General features: G+C 35.3%; 3 protein-coding genes across 5 annotated transcripts; 2 read left to right on the top strand and 1 right to left on the bottom strand.

Moving 5' to 3' along the window:
* Positions 1–865: 865 nt before the first annotated feature.
* On the top strand, positions 866–6,692 carry LOC112558977. Of its 2 annotated transcripts, none has more exons than XM_025229758.1 (5): positions 866–996; positions 3,227–3,412; positions 4,233–4,446; positions 5,117–5,280; positions 5,590–6,692. In XM_025229758.1, exons 1-5 carry the CDS (start codon positions 906–908, stop codon positions 5,874–5,876), a joined length of 942 nt encoding a protein of 313 aa, XP_025085543.1. In that variant the 5' UTR covers positions 866–905; the 3' UTR covers positions 5,877–6,692. The 2 variants fall into 2 exon arrangements, with proteins under 2 accessions (XP_025085543.1, XP_025085544.1); XM_025229759.1 differs by having other exon boundaries at positions 5,595–5,825.
* Positions 6,693–7,480: 788 nt separating this feature from the next.
* LOC112558978 (pleckstrin homology domain-containing family F member 2-like) lies at positions 7,481–22,690 on the bottom strand. Of its 2 annotated transcripts, none has more exons than XM_025229760.1 (9): positions 22,455–22,690; positions 20,509–20,573; positions 18,578–18,715; positions 16,943–17,006; positions 16,568–16,693; positions 15,969–16,078; positions 15,473–15,608; positions 13,677–13,795; positions 7,481–11,582 (listed from the first exon to the last, which is right to left on the bottom strand). In XM_025229760.1, the coding sequence occupies exons 1-9, from the start codon at positions 22,468–22,470 to the stop codon at positions 11,559–11,561; spliced, it is 798 nt and encodes a 265-aa protein (XP_025085545.1). In that variant the 5' UTR covers positions 22,471–22,690; the 3' UTR covers positions 7,481–11,558. The 2 variants fall into 2 exon arrangements, with proteins under 2 accessions (XP_025085545.1, XP_025085546.1); XM_025229761.1 differs by having other exon boundaries at positions 7,481–9,668.
* A 133-nt stretch (positions 22,691–22,823) lies between these two features.
* LOC112558979 (ribonuclease kappa-like) lies at positions 22,824–25,658 on the top strand. Its single transcript, XM_025229762.1, has 2 exons — positions 22,824–22,981; positions 24,283–25,658. The coding sequence occupies exons 1-2, from the start codon at positions 22,841–22,843 to the stop codon at positions 24,508–24,510; spliced, it is 369 nt and encodes a 122-aa protein (XP_025085547.1). The 5' UTR covers positions 22,824–22,840; the 3' UTR covers positions 24,511–25,658.
* Positions 25,659–25,824: the final 166 nt, after the last annotated feature.

Below are 25,824 nucleotides of genomic sequence, written 5' to 3'. Positions count from 1 at the left end.
ATGCGGGATGTGTTTGTTTCTTGCTCGGTGGTAAGCAATGACTGTTTTCTGTTTATAGTACACAGCTTTGCTAACTCGATGTCGCTGTGGGAGGGTAGCCTTTCTATAGGTTCTCGGGTGACGGATGAAACAAGCTATTTTATATATATATTAAACATAAACATTACGTCTCCCTAAATTTATCAATACGCTGGGTTTTCATTTTAATTTTATTACTACACAATTCAGACTATATAGTTGCATATCACGGCTTTTTTATCACATAATAATACTGCTCTTTCGCATTTTCAATTATTCATTTTTTCTGAGTTATTTTCCATGCGCTACCGCTCGATTTATAGTTGTATTGTCCTGTGGAACATTCATTGATAGCACTGTGAGCTTCCTCCTCACGAATATATGTGTACACTGGCTCATTATTATCCTTACTGCACGCTTCCCACCTCGAAATACAAAAGAAGAATTCTTATAATTAAGGCATCACTTAGTGCTCATCTAAGTATAACAGGATGATTACAACATTAAGACATGTAGTGTCCAGCGAGTTTACTCATGCTTATGTCTGCCACATGCTGCAAGGCGAGCGCCTCCGACTACGATCCAAAAAGAGCGCTGCACAAGAACTACGGGCTTTGCTCGCAAACGTTTCGAGGCGTCAGCTGGCGAACACGCTCCCGCGCGCAGTCGCCATGGGGGATCTTTCCATTACGGTCATTTCAAATATTGAAATAAAAGTTACAAAAACGCAGATCTATAGTTGTTACTGTTTAAAAATTACAATAAAGAATATTTAAAGATGATTTTTTATAGAATGTGTTTATTAAATCTATAATTTTCTATAATTTTTAGTCTACACGTGGAAGGGAATATATGCTCCCCAATATGTTGCCTCGCAGAAAGACTAAATGGCTGCGAAGGTGATCGGTGTGCAATTTGCTGACAATTCATTTGTCAATTTTGAATCAAACGACGAAGAATGGGATCGTTGTCAAGATAGTAAGAATATTTATCACATATATAGATTGTAAATATTCCGTGTTTGTGGGCTTTCTCGAGATTTTCTGTTTTCTTTTTAATTTGGAATTGTTTGCAAATTTTACCATGCATGCGTGGTGAATATAGGCAGCTGACGATTTAAACGGTTAGCAGTAGTGCCATCAAGATACTATGTAATAAGCAGTGAATAAAAGTAATGACTGTTGAGGCCATTTTATGGCATTTTCCGTTAGATGTCAAATGTTAAGTGTCCATTTATCAGACTACCAGATTTATAAGTCCTAAAAAGCGCACTTTAAAGTTCAGTCTCCATAAATCAGTCATTATTGTGTGATAACGCATGGGGGCTGGTCAATTCAACCATTTGCACAAGTCAGTACGACCACAACTCATAGTCGATTCAACACCTGCCTATAGTCAATTCTACCACATCATCATCTATGCAATAATTCAGCCTCGATATAAGTGAATTTTGATGTAATCTCTTTATCATCCTCGGTTGACCTGTGCATTTCGATCATACTCCCTCGTCAGGGTTAGGGTTAGGGTTTCACCTGTGTGAAATGATTTTATTTAAAACAATATATTTAAGTGTAGGATTTATTGCTTGTAAGGCAATATGCTGACAGTGTTTTTTTTTTAAAAGGCATATATGACACACTCATTCAGAAAATAGCTGAATGGCGGCCGTGGTGTTCCAGTTGCGACAATGTTGATTGTTCAGGTGAAATTGGGTGTTTCGCGATAGAACGCACCCGTTTGAAGTGTTTGACTACATAGAACTGTACAAAAAATTTCATTTCAGACGTGCAGACATTCTAGCGCTGACAGATAAAGGGGCATGCGAGCTCACTGTCACCAATCAGCAAGGTGCCTTAACACCTTTGTTACAATTACTTGTAACTTTTCGATATTTTGCATCATCGAGTTTTCATGATGTGTGTGGTGAATTGATTGGTGTGAACCAGTCAACTGTAAGTCGCACTATGCCGAGAGTCACCGATGCTTGGTTTTGGTGACTGCGCAACAGAAATTTCATTGCCAACTGAAGTTGGCGCGGATGTGACAAAAAGACATATACACCACACAAACGGATTTACAAATGTGATTGGATTTATTGATGGGACCCTGATTCGAATTCAGGCTCCAAGTGAGCAAGAACATGAATTTGTCTCTCATAAGGGATACCATGCCATCAGTGTCCAAGTAAGAACCACACAAGGAGAATACTAGGACGATATTGAGTAATCTTGAGAATATGAAGAAATGTTATCATATGAAACTACAAGAAGGTGATCATCACTTCAGTTTAATAGATCCAAACAGTTCATACTTCAAAATAACATTATGTACACTCCTTTTGCAAACAAGAAGAGAAAGAAAACGCAGCAGAAGCACATGTAAGCATGAAGGTCCAACACTTTTATCCAAATCAAAGTACAACAAAATATAAACAGTATCAAGGAGAGCCGATCCCTTCAGCCTGTCGGGCGAAGGGACAGAACTCTCAATCAAGTGGCCAATGTACATCATGATTTGTAAGAAAATATATTTTCTTTTACATGCGATGATACTGACTGAGCAATGAATTTGTCATTACACTGAATAGTAAGCTATGTACTTAGTCAAATCAACTAAGGCTACTAGTTGAGTTGACTCTGGGTTGTGGACAAATTGACTGAGGGTCATGGCCAAATCGACTTGTATTTGGTTGTATCGACTGGTGGCCTAAAACACAAGTCCAGAACACAAAAACACAAATCAAAACAATATATCGCTAGTTGTTTAAAAATGTAAACACAAAAACACATGCATGCACATTCTTACACACACAAAAGCATGCACATTACTACACACACACCCCCTAAAAAAATGCTACAAATACACAAAAAATATAAAATTATCCTAGGTGTGCTTGTGTTTACTATTGAGGATGGTGATAGCTACAAAGGCATGAAGGACCACTGGTCTGTAATGTTTGTATACAATTGGCACTTTATATCGCTTTCTAGAAAGTAGTATAGCTGGGTTGGAGAGAGTGAATAGGGTGTGTAGTAGTGTGATATGCATTCTTTCTGGCAGCATCATTTTGCCATTTTGACTAAAAATGTTTTGAATACTTAGGCCTGAATAAAAGTGTTCTAGGGACAAAAAAGAAGGTTGTCTTGAAGGAAAACGTGACTTCATCCATTCAAAATGCAATAAATGTTTACATTGTTTTCCTCTTTAGGTGGTGTAGATGGTGTGTTCAGTGCAGAAATGTGCCAACAGAAAGCAAGAGAGTGTGGTCTGCACCTTACGAGTACTGAGGTCCAAAGTCTTGTCTTAGGTGGGTTTAAAGAAGCGGCGGAAGTTGGCTGTCTGTACCAAGTGGACCAGACTGGTGATGGAGAACTTAATGAGAAAATCCCAAAATGTAAGAACTGTTTGAAAAATTATAATGTGTGAATTACTTTAATGGCTTCTACATTTTCTGATATTGTGCAAATTAAGATTCAGTTGCATGGTGTGTGTGTGTTCTTCCAGGATGGATTACTTTGTCCTGCCAGGTGACCAGTTTCTTTTGTTTAAAAAAAATCATCTCACAGATACATAACACATAAAATGCAATGTTTTACAATATAAAACAAACATGTACATAAGATGACAGTTATTTAAGAATACATCTATCTGCCAAACAAGTCAACAATGTAAAATCTTACATAACAAAGAATGTGTTCTTTTCACATCTCACACAAATCAAGCACAGACATCATACCAAGCGCCTTGGATCCCTTGTGCCATATGCTAATGGCACAACAATATTAATGTATCTAATATTAAGACATACCTTGTTTTAAGTAATCATAAAGTCATTTTTATATATGTATAAAGAAGTCATTATATCTAGTTAACAAGTTGTTTATATGGTAGCCGTGTTTAACAAATGTTTTTTCATTTATTTCTAAACATGCATTAAATTTTTCAATAGTATATTTGTGTTTCAATATTCAAATAAAGGATCGTAGCTGGGGGATTGCTTTTTTAAATCTACAGGAATATATGTATGTGTGTGACTAATTTCTTGTTTTGTAAGTGATTTCAAATTATAATTTCCCTTTGGGATTAACAAAGTTGGTCATTTTTTCATGCTTAATCTCTTACTTAAAAAGCAACGCTGAAAGTAAAGGAGCTGAGAGGGAGAGAGAATAAGTGGTTTGCAGTGTTTTCTTGGTTACATCTTTGTGTGCTTCTAGATGAAAAAACACCTGATGGGAATATTTGCTGGAGCCATGCTGCGGTGCTTCTGCTTATAAGCCTGTATCGACAGTTTGAAGAGAAAAATGCTTTCTCCTCGGGTACTTCAAGGAAGCAAGCTGTGTGGAAGGCTATTGCAATAGAGATGAACAAGCATGGCTACCCATATGTTTCAGAGCAGTGTGACAAGAAATGGAGATCACTGAAATATCGGTATGATGTTCTTGTTTGCTGTCAAATAGATCTCTGCTTAGGACATTTTTGGATGCCCAGAATAAAAGACAATTCATTGCCAAAAAGAGGTGAGAGTTTGAATTTTAGAATGTACGATCTTATAAAAAAAATAGGTTAAATATATATTTCCATTTATTTTCTAATTTCAAGGAGCCAGTGAAATAAAAATTGACAGGACTTCATTATTTGCCAAAACAAGACTGCTATTAAAATCTAGGCTACTTTGGTGATAATTTTAATGTAAAAATATTTAAGTTGAAATCCTGAATGGTCAGGTGGAGAAGCAAATCAAACAGTTTACAGTGTTACTGACTATAAAAAAAAGTTTTACACAGATTGCATACCATATCAAGAAAGCAAGAAAGTGTATAGCAGAGACTGATAGTGATATCAACATAGACACTGCTTGAGGCCTGTGAAAAATATGGTGAGAGATATTTAGTAACATAAAGATCACAGATTTTTAACACCTGTTAGTGAATATTTGATCATCAGAATGAAATGAAACAGATACAAATAAAGAGAAGAGGAGATTGTGGTAACAGTGCAGAGAGACAAAAATTAGCTCTCAGAGCATGAACTAAAATGTCCTCATTGTACATCTTGAGGTAATAAGAAGACTTTGTCTGTCTGCTTTTTTGTGTTTCAGATACAAGCACATTCTTGAAAATACTAGGCACAACCGAATAAGCCGCAAGAAGTGGGAATACTTTGAACTCATGGGAGAGATTTTGGAAGAAGACAAGTCTATGCAGCACTCACCTCTCATTATTTCTTGCAATGCAAATGGTAATCAACAGAGCATACCAGGAGGTATTTGTTACCATTAAATTTCAGCATGTGTATTTTATAGAAGTTGTCAACAGCAGTTGTGTTTGCATAATGTTGCACAGTGATTATGATGATGGTTTAAAAGCATAATTCAGCAGGCTGCACTATATTCTGTTAATAGTAATGGTATCCCTTGTGTGGCAGAGTGCAATGACTTAGAGGGAAAGATCTGTGAATGCATTACATTAATGCGTAAATTGATACAAACATTTGGGTAATCACAGTTAGCAGCAAATATATTGAACAGACATTTTCATAACTTTTATTATTAACTTTGGTTTAAATGTTCAGTTCAGCAGGACTCTCCAGCCCCAAGTCCACAACTGGTTTCAAAGCCTTCTACATCTTCACAAGAGGAAATAGAGGAACAAGATGAACATCTTCCCTCCACTACTAGGAGATCCCTCAACAGAAAACGAAAGAGAGATGAAGCACCGAAGTGGATTAAAAAATTTATGACAAAGCAGAGAAAGATGTTAAAAAAGCTCTTAAGTTCCCAAGACAAACTGATTAGCATGCAGCGAGAACGAAATGAAATTTTGAGGAACCTTGCATTGCAGTTATCTCAGAACAAATGAGGACATGTTTGTTGCTTGACTGCGATTTTACAGAAAAGTTTTAGTTAACACTGGTAGTTTCAGAGACCTGTCAAAACAGCAGCGCAGACATGCAAGGTACATTTGAAATTCCAGCCCCTTTTGGTTGTGCCCAAGTGTATGTCACCCAATTGCATTTACGTTGTCTAGTCTATTAGTTTCTGGACTATGTTTAATGCCTGACTGGTGATGATTGTGGCAGCTTTGTTTGTGTTTATTTAATAATAATTTCTAAAATTTTCTTTGACAAAGCAGGAACTATGAGCTTTATCCTTCAAATATGAGCACCATTGATAAGCCAAAATGAAAGATTAATAACAAAGCTGTTGAGTAAATCTTCCATGGGAAAGGGTGTGTGTGACGATGATAGATATTTTATTAAAGTTGTATCAGGACAAAACAACCAGCCATGTAGACAAGTGTCACATAAGGAGAAAGAACAGTGGGCCCAAGATGAAATCTGAACTCGAGATGCCTAATCTTCATTGCATTGGTGACAAGTTCTTTAATGGATGCTGGGGTGGGAGATTACTCACAGAGAGCATCCTCAGAATGTATGATGTAAAAGTGAGAGGTAGAATTGTGTTTTGAGTGCATAACAGATTGAACAAAAGTGTCATCTGCTGCAAACGAGAAAGAAAGCATGGTCTGTAAAATTAGTACTGAGCATAAGTGTTGTATGTATGGGTTGCACATGTGAAATTGATGTTTGTCATTAAAGCATAAATTTTTTTGTCTGTGACTGTACAGTTTATTAAAGAATCCAACTGGTATTACTAAAGGAGACAGTTTATTTTACTGAAAGGAGTTTATTCATGATTTGCTATTTGAATGTTAACATGATAATTGCAAACTTGCATCAAATTTCGAAACCATTAATGACTGCCAAGGTGTATTGGGATACTTAGACAATACTCATACACTCTCGAAGTTTAGCATCACATACAGCCAACCTAATTTTAAGTCAGAAGTTGAAAGCAGAGTTGGCACAAGGCTAGTCAGGACTTCTGTCAGGGTATGAGCAAATGACAGACATAGGTCATTTTGGCCAATCTGAATTTAGTAATCATCAAGCAATAACCATTACCCTTCTTACAAGAAGGTAAAGGTCATCCTGTTACCTTTTCAGGTCGTTGGGGAGGAGTAAGGTGTTTTCTTGGGGTCAACTTTAGGTGAGAAAAGTGCCCATCTCCTCTCCCTTGGTACCTCACCTTCCCCTTATGGAATCTGGTACCCACTCTTGCCAGTTGGGTTGACTTAGGGAGGTTTGCTGAACCATTGCTCTAACCACTTAGCTATCCTCTTCTGCAAAGGTCTGACCAACTGCAATGCACTTAAAATGAGGACCTAAACACTGTTCTTCTTTCAATAAAGTTTTAGACGTATGCCTGTTTTTTATGACTATTTTTTTTTTGGAGAGGACGACAGTGTATGCGTCATATATAAAAATGGAAATGCAACTAAATATCTGTGGAGAAAAGTTACAAGTGTTACAGATACATCTGGATAAACCTCATTGGGATTGACTGGATCTTTTGGGTTCCTTCCTGGCAGCAAGCACAATCCATTAAATGTTACAAAGCTTATGTGATTAAATCAGTATTTATTCTTCTCTACAAAATGTACATGGCGAAACAACAGGAATGAACTTTTGAGAGTTTCGTTTCTTTCCTCCCCAATGTTGATACAAATATGCCACTAAAACACAAACTTTCCTGAATATCACAATTGTGGAAATCAGATACCTGTTGTTAATCATGTCAGTTTCAGTATCATGGCATAATCTCAAATGGCATCTTCTCACATATCATTTCAAGAGCTGCCACACAGTGACAAAAGTATGCAAAAATGGACATAAGTGCTCTGACCTTGGTCTGTCAGAAACTGTCCAATAAATTACAGTAACAGAGACATGCCTATCACATTTGCCACATTACTAGTATTTTCACATTTATTGAAAAACAGGTAAAAAAAAAAATTGCACTTTTGAAAAATAATGTGCAACTGATGGCGACATTGTAAATGGGGAAAATTTTGGTTATTCTTATTAAACAAAACTGTAAGACAGAAAATAGCTTGAAATTATAAGGCTAATATTGTTGCACCATTGGTGCATGGTTAAGAAAACAAAATTTCTTTGATCTTTTAGGCCTCTCACTATTTATTCACTATTCTTCTGGTACAGAAGAGAATTCTAGTGGTAAAAAAACCAAACAGTTTTGTGCTAATAGAACTTTGCAGAGGAGAAACATTTCAAATTTTTTCTCATAAATGCACGCTGAAATATAAATTTACATGTGTCCTATCAAACACAATCATTTTCTTATCCATGTAAAATCAAAGACTGCCCGAAAGCACTGAAGGTAGTGTTGAAGGAAATTCTCCCACCACCCCTCCAACCTTGAGCTTTATGTATATTCTAGTGTAGTATACCACTTTGGAAACATTCTAGTCTATTACTGACCAATCATTTGTGGATGTTATTCTTTTGGAAACAATGCACACTCAACACGGAGTCAAACTTCCAAAATACATTTTTCTCAAAATGTTTGGTTTCCAAAAGGAATAGCTGCTTGTAGATGCTCTCATAAATTCAATTTCACCACTTTCAAAATAAATGTAAAAAACCCCAATATACCATATTACTGAGGTCTTTTATGAGCAGTCCACTAAGAAGCATTTCATTTTCACGAGAGAAAACAAAACAACAAAAATGCAGCAAAGTTCTCATCATCCAACCAATGTGGTCTGGCCGGCTAAAAGAAATACAGAAATCTGTCAAGATAAAGATTTAAAAAAAAAAATTAATATTTGAACATCACAGCAAAAATACAGCCATTACACCCAGCCCATGCACAATATTTTAAATTTACAGGAATGAATGCATCCATTTATTTCATTAGTGATTAAATATTAAACTTTAGTATATAAAAAATGCCTAGCATAATATGACTAATACTGCCTGCTGTGTTAGATTTATAAAAGTTATAGGTTAACTTATATTTTTACAACAGAGTGCAAACACCTCCCATTACTCCGGTGAAATTAAGACCTCCATTATTTTTTTCAACCTAAATCCTATTTCAAGTTTTGCATTCTGTGTAAAACAAGAAATATATGCTGCCAGGCTAGCTTTTGCTTATTATATATTAATCATAATACACCCACAATTTCCAGATGAAATTAATAAGTCTAGGTGAACAGATATTCTATTGTTTATTTACATTATTCTCTTACACATCGTCCATTCACACAAAAAACAAAACACACAATGATATCACCAGCTGACATCAAAACTAATTCCTGCACCAGAATGAATACTTGAAAACATTTGGGATACAATCAGCAGGCAGGAAAAATGGCCATGTGTTAAATGGTTTTAAACCACTTTTTTAATAGGTTTTCTTTTTCATCTACAACAATGCAAGGACAACTTTTCTTGATTATAGGCTTTCTTGAGAAACTGGTTCATAAATATTCACAATGTCTCATCTACATTTTAACCCACAACCTTGACTTTGAACAAATTTGGAAGGCACTTCTTTTGTTTTATTCCTCCCCCAAAATAGGCAACAGGAAGTGTCATTTCCCAAATATTTAAGGCAATAATATCAGGTTTGGACAGATGCCTTAAAAGGCAACTTTTGCATAATCTTACAATCATGCTGAATACAGCCTCCCTGCCCTCCAGTATCTATCCAGTCTAACCCAAGACCGTGATCATAGCTTTTCTTGAATTAAAAAGATGACAGTTCATCGGTACAGAAGTTGTATCTGGAACAAAGTTGCATACAAGAGACATAAAAAAAGATAACCCATGCCATTCAGAATCAATGAGTTTAAAATCCCAAAACATGAAGGCAATGTATTGACCATGAATGCTAGTGCCATATCTGTCAAACCTAAAGGTGAAATTTGATGAATACAATTTTAATAACTGAAAAATAAATCAATGGCACTGCACAGCATGCAAAGAAATGTAACATTTTACAGTTTACCACAAGAGAACTTTCCAGAGTAGCAACAAACCTAAAGACCACATACAGGTCTTGCAATCTCAATGCCACATTATTTAGCTGTTCTGCATGTGCACACACACATACATGCATCCTTGTCTTGTATTAATAAAATGCATTTGTGCATGTGGCACAGATATCTCAGATGAAAACAAAAATTTGGACCATTTTTAACAGCCAGTTAATAGGCTTTTCAAGCACCCATGAATATGCACAATAAACATGATTAGCAACTGATGTGCCATTTCTTTAAAGCACAACAAATATTTTATCTTTTGCAAAAAGAAAGTCGCTAAACTAGAAAGCTGCAATTTCCAATGTCTGTGCAGTCAGCATGTCGTAAAGGGGTAGAGAAAAAATAAAACGAAAAAAAAAGGCATGATTATTTTAATGAAATATCAACCTGTCATGACTTTTTGCAATTTTCTCTGCCTCCTTTATAACAATCACTTCTAAATACAGCAAAATATTGTGTAGAACTAATTAAGTTAGAAATAGCATAAAAAAGGATTTCTCTTTCAACCACTTATCTTTTATTTTCCAAATGTCAAAACTAAACACTTATGCATGACTACTACTGACCTAAAGTGGAGATTGTACTTTCAATAGTGCCCACAAAAGAACATCCTAGTTTTGGTGTAGTGGAAGGTGGATGCAACTGTCAAGAGTTCTCTCCTTCTCTTTTTTAAAGGGGAAGGGAACAGACACCACAAATGGTTGATTACCAAACATTCCACAAATACACAAACAGCTAGCCATCTTTGAACACACTTTTTCTAATACTACTAATGAAAATGCCATACGTTCTTCGAACTTTTTGTTATGCAGTTAATAGTTTTTTTTTAAAAGTTAGTTACAGATATGTATATCAATTGGCACAAGCATGCAGTCATGTTCACACAGGTACAAGTGTGCAAGTGCACGCACAGGCTACCACACGTATTCACACATACACGTGACCAGAAAAATGGAGTAGTGTAACACTGGATTACTTGCGAAACCCAGAAACAGCAATAATACTTTTCACATGCTTGCTGGCAAGTAAGGTGCACACGACAGCAAATGTACAATAGATTTACTCTCAAATTCTAATCCTTATATCCTATTCTCAAGAGCCAGCAGCAGTTTTACTCGGACATACATATTGAAGTGATGGTCTTGATACCTGTATTAACTTCTCTTATGCCCCTTTATCTAATCTGTACCTTACGTGGAAAATATTATTGTCAAACAAAAATAACAAAACAATAAACAATAATCAATGTTTTATAGGTACATTTGTTAAAAATGCTTTTTCCATATGAATATAGAAAATATACAACAAATTGGATCATATTTTAGTTTTATATTTTATCAGAAACTAAATTTAATAAAGTAATAAAGGTGCAATCTTTGCAACTGTATTTGACTACCTCAGTTTTATTTCTTGCAAACTATATACACATTCCTCCATTATTTTTTTTTGTGCCATTCATCTCACATTTTAAAAAAATTCTTTAAACAGCTGTTTTGCCTTTCTTTTTTTCCAAAACTCTGTCAATGTCTGGAAACCAATAATTTCAAAACCATTTTTTATATTCGCTTGAATGCAAATCATTCTTTTTTTTTTTTTCAAAAATAGCTTCGTTGTTAGCTTCTTCCTCTGTTGTTAGTCATAGGTTTGGAAATGTGCCTGCAAAGAAAGAGAAGACTAAAAGACATGCAGGAATGAGACTTATAGGTCAAAAATCATGTAAACATAAAACACCAAAACTACAGGGGCTGTGTTTGCAATTTATCAGTTCTCCATAAACAAGCTAGAACTTTTGAGCAAGAATCATGCTTTTTGAAAGCAGGCAGGAAAATCTATTGCTGATTACAGACAGGAATAAAAGTCAAATATTGTCTATGAAAAATGCGAATCAAGGCCTTTTTAGCAATTCTGGGGGTTGGGGGGTGGGTCAGGGAAGGAGAGAATAAAACACTCTACTGAACCATATGTACCAACACTTTTGTTACTTAACTAAAACAGCTAAGTAGAAAGTCAAAGCATCCTGGGTGAGAAACAATGATAAAAGAATGCTTGCACTGATGTTTTATTAGTATCATAGACATTTACTGATAAAAACCTTACTCAAGAGCTATCAAATGGGATGACTGAGTACACGACCCAATGTGCAAGAACTGAATGTATTTTCAAAATTAATGTGTCACAAACCTGCTGTGTTTTTTTTTAATGTTAGCCTGGAAGGGGACAGGTAAAGTAGCTGGAGGGGGAGGTGCAAAAGACAGCAATTAATGCGGTTGTGGGTGTCAGCAAACAGTCTGCTTGTTAGCGTGGTTTTTTAATTGACTAGAGTTGATAGATTGTTTTTGTAGAAGAACAAAGGAAAGAGTGTTAGGGCATTTTGGATTTTTGTTGTGTGACTGAGTTTTTCCTTGACGGGAGCAAGAAGAAGAGGCAGTCTCCTGGGTGTTCTCAGTGGGTCCTGAGCAGACTTGGAGTTTTAGTCCTTACTGGGCTGTGTGCAAATCCTGACAAGATTTGTATCGAGGAACTAGTGTAACATTGAACCTGTTGAGGTTTTTGTTTTTTCTGTTTTATTTGTTCTTCTTTCGTTTTTTTGTAATGCACCGGGGAATCGTCGCCTATCGTGATAATTCAAGTGAAGGGGTTTCAGCTATTTCAAGTGGAGACTGTATTATTTTCAAGTGGAGACTTTTTGAGGAACTGCATCGTCAGAAAGAACATTGGATATTTTGAGACAGTGGACGACGCTGTGTTCGGACTGTAGGTTGGTAAATCTGGATTTGCTTTGAGTTTTCGTTTTCTTCAAATTATATTGTTTTATTTAAAATTTAAACTGTAGTCATTGTTTTTATTTAGTTATCTTCCTCATCTGAAAGGCACTGAAGAGTGCAGGTGACATCATGTGAAAAGAACTTTAAAAAAAAAAAAAAAGTAACTAGCAGCTTTTGTGCTCCACTTTATTTAACTCTACAATGAATGGGTCACATTGTGCTTTCATTTATAACCAGTGTTCTTGATGATTTATCATAATGAGCAAGCACTTACAACTCTTGAGGCTATTCTGTCAAGCTCACTTGAACCTTTGGCATCTTTATTTGCATCTTTATTATAAGCAATGTTTTTGATGCTTTAACACAGGCACATGGCAAATGCTCAAATGCTCTTCAAAAGCACAGTATCCCATAAGACTTGTTATTGACAAGACAAATGTAGACTGACGAACAATGACATGCTGTCAGCATGACCTGCCTGCACTGTCTATTACCAGCTATTGCTTGAGGTCACATCAAAGACTGAAGTTCCCTCCTACCTAAAGGCAGCTTGGAAAAGACTTCAAAATAATGTAGTCAACAGAATCTCAAGGTCAAACATGATTCTTCTGCATGTCATACAATTTTTTTCTTTTTTTTTAAAACAAATTATGACAGGTCATTTCAAATTCACATAGTTAAAGCACATAAATCTTGTCAGCTGTACTAATATTGTGAGCAGGGTTTTTGAAAAGATAAAGCAAAAAAAAAAGTACTTATAATCCTCACATGGTGTTATGTTTATGTTAATGCCTGAAAATAAGGAGAAGTCTATGCAAGATATCTATTTAAAAAATCTATTAACATGCATTCAAATTAGTTTACTATTTAAATACCGATACCCTACTAAAATAAATAAGGACAAAACACATGCACCCATGCCTATATTGAAGGAAATAAGCAAGCTGTACATTTTAAAAACATACCCACACAAGTACAGACTTACATCATCAAAAGATACTTCATCTGATGTACTCTGTCTGCTCTGTGCTACATCATTCCTCTCATCATCATCATCTGAAGAGTCCTCACCAGAGGATTCGTCACCTCCAGCAAGTTCAGGCTCTGTCAACACAATTTATTTTATTCTCTGTAATGAACTGATACATTAAAAGCTCAACACCCAGAGGGGAGAGAAAATTACTGATAAAAATGTGCACAATCAAACTAAGAAAGTAACAATAGTAAATCTTAATATTGTGCATGATTTTAGCAAGAAGATACTTACTGCTCACATAATCAAGTGACCTTAGAAAGTAATAATACAGTAAAACCTCCCTATTCAGACCAAACTTAGGTCATAACTAATCATTGTAGGGAGATCAACAAGTCTGCATTCATGCTATGAACCATGACTTAAATGTCTATAAATTCAAGTTTATTTATTCATTTCTATTGAAAAAGCCCTTAAAATCGATATCATAATGTTCTTTTTTTGGTCATTTTTCCATTCACTTGGTTATGATTATTATGGCATTGTTACATTTGAATGAAAATTTATTGGCAAACTAACTCTCCAGGTAATAATATCGATTAACACACATGTACCATGGTAGACAAAGATACTCTTTAAAACACAATGTTAAAATTTTTTCACATGGTTTCTGTTAAAAGCACAAACAGTTGGTCACAATTTTATCTTAATAAACATGTGACTCTGAGGTTGTTAAAGGTGGAACGTCGTGGGCAGTTTCGCCCAGGCAAGGGAAGGTAGGAGTACCCGCAGAGTAGTAACTGGAGACGAATGACTACTATTTGCACTCTTAACATCCCTTTACAGGCAGAACCATTCTGTTCCTACAGTCCAAAGAACTTCCGCTTTTAAATAAAGTACAATCGACTTATGGGCACAAAATACTAAATGTTGGCCAGTCATTTCAACCAAAAAACATGCCGCATTGGCTATGCTGACTTCACGCCAGGACCTTATGTCCTATGTAAGACAACATCATGCCAAATCAACCAGGCCCAGGATAAATGAATACCTGAGGAGTAACACCTTTTTCATGTTAACCGAATGACCAAATGTCTGCATATACATTTTATTAGAACCTTCAGACTAAAAAATAATGATGACAAAAGCTTTTTAAAAAAATTGAATTGAGAGAAAACACGCCATTGTGAGATTTTAACTGAACAACTGCAGATATATTTAATATGAACCTTCAAATTAAAGAATAATTATGACAAAGGTTTCTCTGCATGTGTATTACCAAGTAGCCATTTTTGTTTAGCAAGATAACAGCTGAACTTGTTAGAACAATGCATGACTCTGTTTATAATATTTGATGCAAATAGCTACTCCTGTCATCAGAGACTGACTTGCCTTTTAGGCCTGGATAGATATGACTTTCAGTGTTGGGATGATATGACTAAATGGTTTGGGTTGAAATGACAGGTGACCTATAAAACAATCAGTCTCTTTCAAAATGTACTTAATTAAAAAATTATAATATCGGGGTGGCTGACCAGATTTAGTCTATTTTAAAATGTACTTAATTTTTTTTCAACATGCAGCTTTTGTCAAAAGTTGTAATAGAGTACAAACTGTTGATCATAGGTTGGGTTGGGGAGGTAGTCCTAACAGAGATGACACTTTTGTGGTGAAATATATCCATGAAAAATTTCTAGGTTGTAAATATCCTTTGTTATTCAAATCTGTCGTTTGTTCCTATGCTCTATATTCATGTCCCTGCAAATAAATTATTGTCCAATTACAGACTAATAAAATTAAGGGGTTACCTTGAGTTGATTTGCCTGCTAGTTTGTGGTAACATGTAAGACAAACACGCAGTGGCCGAGATGACTGCTGAGGCAACAACCAGCGTTTTGAGGTACAGGCATTGCAGGCAACGATCCCACAGTGTCGACAATGATGCTGTGAAAATATCACACACAACACATGCACACGATTGAGTGTGCACACACACCCCTGAATATTTTTTTGCTAGACATAGCAAAATAACATGCAACTTTGGCAATGATCTGTTAGAAATTTTAGACAAACGGTCTGAAAGAAATAAGTGATATTATGGCTTAAAATATGGTATTAGCAGTATATGTAACAATTTAGCACAATGATAACCACTGAAAAAGATGAAAAAGGATGCATTGAAAATTAAGGAAAAGAGATTTCTAGCTCTGATGATCTGGTGGACAAGAAAATCAGCAAGATATTCTATCAAGAAGAATATTTAAAATCTTCGCCTCTACTGCACAAGCCTATAGGAAAACATACCCTTCTATTGATCAGTGTGAATTCTGACTTTTTACAGTGCATGCATGTCCTGGCCGCAGAATCTGGCACCCATACAGGAGAGTCTTCTAATGCATTCTCTGCCAGGCCTCCTGCAGACATCATTACAAAGATTAATATCATCACATAACTTTCTTCGAACTAACCCCGACCATTACTTGGGCTCACAATATTATGAAAAAAAACTTAATCCCAAAGTGGCACTCAAACTTAACATTGCATCAGTGATCAGGTTAGGTTACCCAAGTGATGGTTATGGTTAACCTGCTTTTACATAAAATTAAGCAAGAGTAACAGTTGGGGTTAATGACTTATACATCGAATTCCGTGCCAGAATTGGTGCTAAGGAGGTTAAATAAGTACTTCGATAGACAATGATCGTACAAATTCATTATTATTCAGGCAGCATATAAATTATACAGGATTTTCTACTGACTGCAACATGATTCTGTTCAAATGACATGCATCATGCAGGAAAATCTTCACGAATAGTTATTTAGCATTTAGTAGGTAAAGTGGAATATTTAAAAAAGGAAAATCACAAATCTGTGAACAGCAAGCAAAAAAAGAAAAAAACATACGTTTAGCAATAAGATTAGCCACACAAGTTCGAATATGTGCCATCCACTCTTTCTTCTCTGTTGCAGTAGCAGCATACACCACAAACGACTTGCTGGGGCTGATAATTTTCCAGCCATTTCGTAAATCTACAGTAACATTGAATCCTCATAGGTTCATAAGATCAATAAAACACATGACAGCATCCCCCCACACAAAAAAATTGTCCATGTTTCCTGTATCTTGAGATCTTAATAATTTTCTTTAAATTCTTTATCAAGAATTTTTTTTTGTTCACACAACTATTTCTCAACACTTTTATGAATTATTACTTTGACTCCAATATATTTTGGATTTTAACTGAATTGTTTTGTCCCTAAACTCATGAGAGTACTCACTTCCATCATCTTCCACAGTCTCTAGCTTTATGTTCTCCAGGGGAAGGATGTGCTGCTTGTTATACTGTAATAAATATCAACATATTTTAAATAAATTTAAATAAAAACTATTTAAACATGCATGCCTAAACACAAAGTAAATACTACTTACACAGATATATATTAAACGCTTGTAATGGTCTTGCCTTACGAAAAAAATAAAGTCCAATTGACTAGGATTGTGAATCCACAAATGTTCCAAAAATCACAAATAAAAACAGAATCACATAAAATATGCACGCCATAAAGATCAATTGTAAAATGAGTTAAATCAACAAGTATGGATTTCTGAACATACACAGAGATTCTGGCACTTGCCAATAAAAAAGCAACACATTAGGTGAGAGATTATCATGACTCAAAAACAATTTGATAGACTTTTAACTTTTGTTTCCCTCTCATTCCACTCTTTGAAAAACCAAGTCATTTCTAAAATTCGCGCTGAAATATTTTTACTGTCATGAGCTCTGATGGGCAGATGATGTCTAAGCCTCTGTTGTATTTATGATTTTAACACTGTAAGATAGTAATGATTGTCCCCTCTTCTTTACAAAGTAGTTGTGATTACTCTCACCAAAATATTAAACTTTTATAAAACATAAATTTTGTTAACGCATTCCACACTGTGCCTTCTTTATTGCTTTTATAATTTATTGTGCTGTCCTTTCTTCAATAAATAACACCTGTAGTTGTTTGCAGGACTTCAAAATGTTTACAGACCCTGCTTATCACATTCCCCTTCAGTATTTTCCCTCGTGGGCACACACAAAAAAAAAAATTGTGAGGATAAATATTTTCCAATGCTGGAAATTATTACATACATTAAACAAGACAGCCTATGCTACTTCCTTTGTCTGGAGACAACACGTGAGAGATGTAACTTGCCATTGCATGAAATCTTCATAAGTCAATAAAGTTCTGATTTTTAAAAAGTAGTTGAGAGTAAGTACAATGATTTTATGGAAGCTCAACTGCCAATCTTTGGTGGAGTGGCTTAACTTTTGCAAAATAATATGATTCCATAATGATAACTCTTGTTAGACCATCATGCTAATGGTGACAAATCAAAGAGATGAACAATGTTAGCCTATCAGACCTACATCTACTGTGCATGACGCTTGCTGAGAAACTCAAACATCAAACTTTCTGGAGCAATTGTAGAAAAGGAATGAATCTGAAGTTGACACAGATGATGCACAGACCTAAGAATGGCAAGATGGCACTGACGTGGCAGTAGAAATAAAATGGTGTAAAGAAGAAGTGGCACAGGTACAAAATTAAATCCAGGAATATATTAAATTGCTTTATAGATGCACAGATCATATTGCACACAAAACTTCACTAAGATTAGCAGAAAAAGAAATATAGTGACTGGGAGCTAATCCTCTCTAGCCAGTTAGGCTGAAGACCTTTAAAAAACATTCTTGGCAGATTTAAAGACTATTGTGTTCCTCACCATTTGATGCTTGTTTGTGTTTAGATCTCTTCTCATTCACTGTCAATTACTTTATCTTTGATCTGACTTTCTTACAAAACCATAAGAAAGATGTGGAATCATTCAAGAAATTACTATCAATATAACAACATCATGCCTACCTTTTTTTTATGGATTACGATGTTACCATAGACTAGTATGTCATTGAAGAGAAAAAACTGACGTGGTTTTGGCTTCTTGCGACACATCTTTGTAAGAACTCCTTCGCCCACAAGGACCCTCCCAGGTATGGTCAGAGGCTAGTCACAGAAGAAACAAATGTGCAAATATTGCAGAAAGGACTTTATGATTTTCTACAACATAAGACATGATCTATAGAAGAGAGAAAACAGCATTTATGCATATTTGCATTTATGCACATTTGCAGAAACACAAAGAAATGCAAATAACATAATCACACATATATTAAGAAATTAGCAGAAGATTGATATATAATGTAGAAAAATGCCCTTCACATATTCTTCTTAACATTTCAATGGTTGTGTGAAAAGGGTACTCAAATTTGTTGCTGTTTAAAACTTTAATGTTTGTCCTGCTAATAATGTACACTATTTGTGTTTTGTAGATTTCTGCAATTTTATTACCCATGGGATAAAAATGAAGGAGATCAACACTAACTGGAAAGGAACAGTGATAATATCTTCTGGTTATAGTCAAAAAAGATGATATATTTGTCATGTTTGTTAAAAAAGAAAATATCCCCCTTGTCACTTCACAGACCATGATTATGAATCTTTGCAGCAAATTACATAATGTTTCAAAGAGATAAACAAAATCTGTCCGCCAATTCAAAGACCAATTCAGAAAAAAACAATTGCCTCATGTTGTATGTTTACGCTGCCTGCTTTCATATACTGGGGACTAAGAATTTGAAATCAAGTTAATGAACCCACTGAATGAGCCTCTGCTGGCACACACATACCTACGCATATATGGATGTATGCAAATACATGAGAAATACAGAAAAAGTTTTGTTAGCTTATCATCAAATATCTGACAATGCACTATAAATAATGTGCTCATTATAATATCTACGAGTCATGGATATCCTAACACGGTCTATACAATGGTCTCTTTAACCTTCACCCACTAACACCACTCTCTCAAGCATATTTTTTTTTGTCATGGATATTCACTTTCTAGTTTTAATTTTTTGCTGCCCTTGTCATTTTCTGACTGATAGAAGTTCTTCTCCAGAAGATTTGCAGAATCCTCTTTTACACAAAGAATCTATTATGTGATGTTTCGATTTACTAAACAGGTTGCTGCTCAATTTAGTTTTGAGATTGTTTGGCTCTTTTGAAAAAAAGAACAATAATAGCCAGACTCTTTGCCAGCAAATATGACAGGAAAGACACAGCAGCATAAAAAAAGACCACATCCTCCATGATGCTGTCTCTTGTTCACTAACACCAAAGTTGAAAACTAAAGCTGTGTAAGGTTCACTATGCAACTAGTACCTTCATTGTCTTCCACTCACTACATTGTCAATGATAGTATGAAAGGTTAAACAAAACTTTGCAATGCAGCGTGAAAAGATATCCTCATGCACAAGACTGAAATAGTGATTTTACAAAGAAACAAGGAAAATATCAAATGTAGGCTCGATCCTTTGTCTGCACAGCACATCTGACCTGGCACTACAAAATCACTTTTAAATCCTTGGAGGAAATGCAGCTATGCTGTTTATATATATTTTCACGGAGAATATAAAAGATATGACTGACCAATGAATCTTAAATATACATGCACTCAACACAACATGATTATTTATAGAGCACCCTACCCCACCAACAAAGGTGGACTCAGGGCGGTTTACACACAAGCACAGATCTTGCAAGCACACTCACACAATTCACTATCATTCAAATCATAACTCTCTTGTTCATTCTCTTACGCTCTCACAAACACCAAACACACATTGCCTATCAGAATACCAAAAAGTGTGAAATTTTCCAGAAGAGTATCTTTGTAAACAAAATTACTACGACTATTATTCGTCATGATCAGTTTGAAATGTAAAATTATTTACCTGTCCTGAGTTGCCAAAGCATTTTTCCACACAATTTATCCGCCGTGCATTAGATTCCGTGTTCACTGAAATATGCATACATAAAATTCTTGCAGAATTTTTCAGTTCAATCTAATCATTGATTTTCTTTTTTAAAAAAATTTTGTAAATATAATGCATTCTGTTAAATATACTAAAAAAATGTTACAACTAAGTAGTATGCACACAAATAAAAATACAAGAACTTTTAAAATTTACAGTTTCCACATGTTGAGCCAATGTCACATTAAAAAAAAAATCTAATAATTATCAAGTAGTTTACTGACTTGTTATTGTTGGTGAATCAGAATACTCTATTTCAAATAGATTTTTATCTTTAAAAAAAATTAATAAAAACATTAAATCAACATAAAGAACAGAAAAACCTTCTGCAAAATAACCTGCTTCCACCTCAACTGTTAAGTTTCTTTCACACAGGCACAATTACTATACATGTACATCATAGTATGCAGACACATATTAAAAAAAAAGTTAACTATCAAAATATTTCAAAACCCATTCAAACAGATTATTAAACAAGTGAAATTAGTTCTAACAACAGATTAAAAAATATTATATACTAACACAACTTGAAATAAAACAATTCCACAATAGTAAGATAACTATTTGAAAATCTAACAGGTTCAGTCAGAATGCAATAACATTGTTTGATAGATTTTTTAAATACATATTTCCACAAGTATTTCATGTCATAACTCCTCTCATAAAACCCTCATAAAAGTGTGTCTACTTTCTGACTAGTCTTTAACTAGGCTGGTGTAAGAGAAATTCACGAAAGAGGCAAGGGGACAATCTCGTGGAAGGGGATAACCTAATGGTTTGAATAACAGAATCCTAACTTTCAGAAACCGCTAGATGGTTTGATACCCCTGTGACACAAAGAACTTCTCCCATATGATCCAGCTAAGGAATGGGTACATGGCTCCGTAAGGAACTGGGGAAGGTAAGGCAGAAAGGGAGATAAGATGAACATCACCCTCATAATAAGCTGGCTCTGATATGTGAGATCTCTAACATTACTCACTGACTGTAAGGCCACAGGACTATCTCTACCCTATCTGTCTTTTTCTGGAGTTAATTTTTTAATTGTTTGAGCATTTACAAAAGTTCTGAATTCTTGTCAAACTGTTCTGTCATGCAGAAATATAAAAAGAACTAAGTATGACTTATTTTTCGGGGTGATTTGGCAGAGTTTTTTTTAAACAAGTCCACAAAAATTTCTTTGTCTGCGAATGCATTCCTGGAATCCAATTAGATTGTTACACTGTGGAAAACCTAACTTAAAGCATTGTTTAAAAAATACAAAGTATGCAAACTGTATGACTGCTGAGTGATTCTGGTGCATTCTGATGTCAAATGTTATAATGGATTAAAGTCCTTTGCACACAGGCACCAACATCTGCACACTGCATTTTTTTAAAGCAGCACTGGCACGATATTTAACCGACTATTTATTTCTCATCTACAACACACCAACACCTCTAAATGATGATCGATGGGCACCCAGGAGCCCCTCACATGCCCCATTGAAAGACTTGTTAACACGAAACAGAAATAGGTGAGGTAACAATTCAGTCACACCTACCATATCTGTTTCGTAGTATTACCACGCAAACTATGATTGATCAACATTTATCTCTTGACACATATCACGATATCACCTTACTCTGCAGTGAACACGTACTATCGCTTCTCGACCTTACTGGCGTTATAATGCAGCCCTGGAAACCCCGCCTTCTCTGTTTTTTAAGAACCTATAAAATACTACTCACATGTTTATGTTAACTAGTTCAAAAAAGGTTTCAAAATATGTTAACTTAAAAATTATTTCAAATTGAATAAATAGTACACATGACCGTTAATAACAGACAAAAATTGTGAAAAATCACTTCAGCTGAACTACTCACCTAGTCGATCCACCATCTTGACAACTTACTAGTGACTCATTAATGCACTAAAAGATTACTCAATTTTGGCAGTAGGTGTATTGTCGATTTGGCAAAGTGATAAATTAAATCACGAGTTAACTTGTTTGACCTACAAATCAACGCCGCTTTTCGTGACAAACGCTTTTGTTTGGTTGTTTTCGCTAAACCTTTTTTCTTTCCCGAGTCACAAGAGTAGATTCCCTTTAAGTGATCGAAACCTCTTCAGCACTTAATTTTTTAAAATATTAAAAATAAAATTTTTCTAAAGTCAAAATAATTGAATGAAAACATTTTAAAACAGTTATATCAACAGAATTTCTGTTATTTTGTAAATAGTGGGTAACTATACGCAGCACATCTGTCACATGACACGCCTGCCAGTGTACTTCATGTTGTGGTTGTTGGTCATTGCACTTGAGCCAGAAGCAATCATGGTGTGTCCAATTTGCGGACCGAAATGTTCTATTTACTACATGATCATTAGTGTATGGGCAATTGTTATGCTGGTAAGAAAGCACGATTTATTGATTTATATTATTGATAAGTGTTTATCTTGTGACATCGGTAAAGACCCTGGGCGTAAACACGAGTGTAGAAACGCACTGTAGCTTATAATAATAATTGGTTTTAATGAGTTTCAGTCTTTGTAGCAACTAACTTTATAAAATAACGTTTTGATTGAACGCATGGTAGTAGTGTTAGTGAGTTTCTAAAAGTTCTTCTCTTGGAGTGAGGTTTGCTGGTATTACATCACGGAGGTTCAATTTCTTCACTGTATAAGCCATTTCCTTTAGCATATAACATTGACGCAAAACAGCAGATACTGGCAGGTTCACATCAAGGCACAAATGGTGACATCAAAGTTGATTGAAGGATTTTACACTAGATAACTGTTACACATTTCTGAGAAATAGTAGTAGTAATAAAGACGTACTGGCTATCATTTGCCATACGGCCGCTCTTTAAGTTATTTGGTTTTTGTGTGGGTCTGAGTTTAAAGCAAATTACAGTTTCGTGGTGCAAGGCATTAAACATATTTCTTTAAATTTTGAATTGTTGTCTAGGGAGTTCTCGAAGCTATTCAAATTTGGTTCCAATTTGCAGCAATTCATGAAAAGTAGCATTTGTGTTTAGTAGTGAAATGATATCAGATGTAAGCTTTTCCTTCTTAATTTTTATTAATGTTAGTTTGTTAGGCAAAATACATGCATATCAACATTATCACATCCATGAAATAAGGTCTCCCCTGATTCTCCTTCCCTTCAGAGAGTGGAGTCTTAAGTACTAAGGTTGTCTGCCCCAGGGCCAGTGCTGGCTTTGCATGGGATGACATAATCATGGCATGGTATGGCTAGCATGATGTGGCTTTTGGTCAAAGTGACTGGTGACCCCACCCTCTCCTAATCTGTTGATCTTGATTTCTGTGTTTGGCAAATAACTGGATTGCACCAGTAGGAAGGATGTCTTGGACTTAACTAGATAAGCCTAACTATCTATGTACCCTTAATACTTTTTTGGTAAATCTGTGGTCAGTTAAAAATGCTTTTGTAGCAGGGAAATTCTCCATCACGGTCATTGTCCCAGTATCTTTCTGTGGAACATAGCTCTAGTGATGGTTCTCCAGCCACTTGATACTGTACATTTACTGTGCTCTAACTTCGCTACACTGTTACAGTGTATATTTCAGTAACTTCATACAACTAAAAGCAATCACCAACATTCTGAAAACTATGTAGTTTAAATGTGCTATATTGTTAGGTCTGAAGGAAATTTGCATTGGCTAAGAGGCATACCTTATTTTTTACAGCTTATTTTGGGTGGATTTTTCTACATCCGCTCTCCAGCCCTTTTCGAGGATATTCCTAAGGATGAAGCGACTTGGCACGCTCAAAACTTCTCATTGGAGTACGTGAAGGAGAAATACGAGCAGAATGCCATAAATTGCTTTATTGCAGCAGGCATCTACGTGGCCATTTTCATCTTCTCTTTCATCCAACAACGAATGAATGCACAAGGAAACTATGAAATGTCTTAGAGGTGAACTGGTAGTGGATATTTCCAGCCTGAATGTATATAAGGACAGAATATTGTGCTAGTAATCTGTACATATATGAATAAATGTGAGAACTTTGGATTTTCTCCTGTGACAACTTTAAGATCTATTTGGCTGTGAGCAGATGATGTTGGTTAACTGGGTTTAATAAGGAATATGACATGTTGAGCCACTTGAGCATTGGAGTTTTTTGTTGCTTCTTATAAGGAGGGAATAAATTATTTCCCATCCCTTATTTTAATTTTTGTTTTTTTTGTCCCCAAAAGCCCCCACTTTCTGATTGAGAATTCAAAGTTTCTTTTGTTGATGATGACAATGGCTTGAACTCGAAAAAGAAATGGTATTGGTATTCTGAAATCGGATTTTTATTTAATGTTTTTTGCATTTGAACCATAGCTGCATGATTAACATGCTCATCCACGAAGCAAAAGGTGGCACTTATAAAGTTCATTTCAGCTGATGACTGAAAAGTCCTTCTGATCATTTACCAGTGAATGGGTAACTGATTTATAATGCAAAGTAAAAGGAAGCTTGGCTATGCTGTCTGCGTGCCCTTCTCACTATTGTGAACTGCTTAAAGTTCACATTTTCTACAACTGGCCACTATCTTGACCTTCATTTGTGTGTGTGCTTACTCATATTCCTTTTGTATATAAAAAAAGGCAGAAATTGAAGATTAAGTTATCTATTTGGCAAAAAGATACAATGCATTTTTCAGTAAGACTAGTGTTTCAAATTGCCACCATGTCAATATAAATTCCTGTTCACTTGCCATTATAGCCTACACATATTAAGGTGATATTTTGATTGCAAGTATCAAATGCTAGCTTTTCCATTTAATGAAGCTGTGAAAAATTGGAAGATATGGTTTACGCATAATCAGAACTGTCACAACTGTTAGCAATTTCAGTTCTTGTAAGAAAGAATGTAATTCTTGCTATACTCTCTAACAATGTGTAGTTTCAAGTGTTAATGATGCATTAACTTTGTTGTCTGAGATGTAGGACGGTTAAAACATTCCTGTACTAAATGTGCATCATTTTTGGTTGAAAAAAGCAAGTAGTTTCTATCCTATACACAAGAATATTTCTGTTGCATTATGAAGTGAGATGATAAAAACATTAAAATTATGTGGTGTCTGCTTGTTTTTGATGGTGCCAATGCCACTTTGTACAGAAAGCTTATCAGATCTCGATGAGGATCTTCTCGAAATCTCTCTTCCCCCTCCCATGTTCTTTTTCTTTCACCTCTCAGGTCTAAGTACAACAGGACTGACTACTTGCTGAGAAAACTAAA

The sequence above is a fragment of the Pomacea canaliculata genome, linkage group LG3 (assembly GCF_003073045.1).
Source record: "Pomacea canaliculata isolate SZHN2017 linkage group LG3, ASM307304v1, whole genome shotgun sequence".
Classification (NCBI taxonomy): domain Eukaryota; kingdom Metazoa; phylum Mollusca; class Gastropoda; order Architaenioglossa; family Ampullariidae; genus Pomacea; species Pomacea canaliculata.
Note: the sequence above shows the minus strand (reverse complement) of the source record. Positions and strands in the feature narration are given on the sequence as shown.

Excerpts from the sequence above, each read along its gene's own strand:
- LOC112558977 (XM_025229758.1), top strand. The coding sequence starts at position 906 with ATGGCTGCGAAGGTGATCGGTGTGCAATTTGCTGACAATTCATTTGTC. Across the intron at positions 3,413-4,232 it reads TAATGAGAAAATCCCAAAAT|ATGAAAAAACACCTGATGGG; the intron begins GTAAGAACTGTT and ends GTGTGCTTCTAG. Across the intron at positions 4,447-5,116 it reads TGGAGATCACTGAAATATCG|ATACAAGCACATTCTTGAAA; the intron begins GTATGATGTTCT and ends TTTGTGTTTCAG.
- LOC112558979 (XM_025229762.1), top strand. The coding sequence starts at position 22,841 with ATGACACGCCTGCCAGTGTACTTCATGTTGTGGTTGTTGGTCATTGCA. Across the intron at positions 22,982-24,282 it reads TATGGGCAATTGTTATGCTG|CTTATTTTGGGTGGATTTTT; the intron begins GTAAGAAAGCAC and ends TATTTTTTACAG.
- LOC112558978 (XM_025229760.1), bottom strand. Across the intron at positions 16,079-16,567 it reads GGCTAATCTTATTGCTAAAC|GAGGCCTGGCAGAGAATGCA; the intron begins GTATGTTTTTTT and ends TGATGTCTGCAG. Across the intron at positions 13,796-15,472 it reads AGCAGGCAAATCAACTCAAG|AGCCTGAACTTGCTGGAGGT; the intron begins GTAACCCCTTAA and ends TTGTGTTGACAG.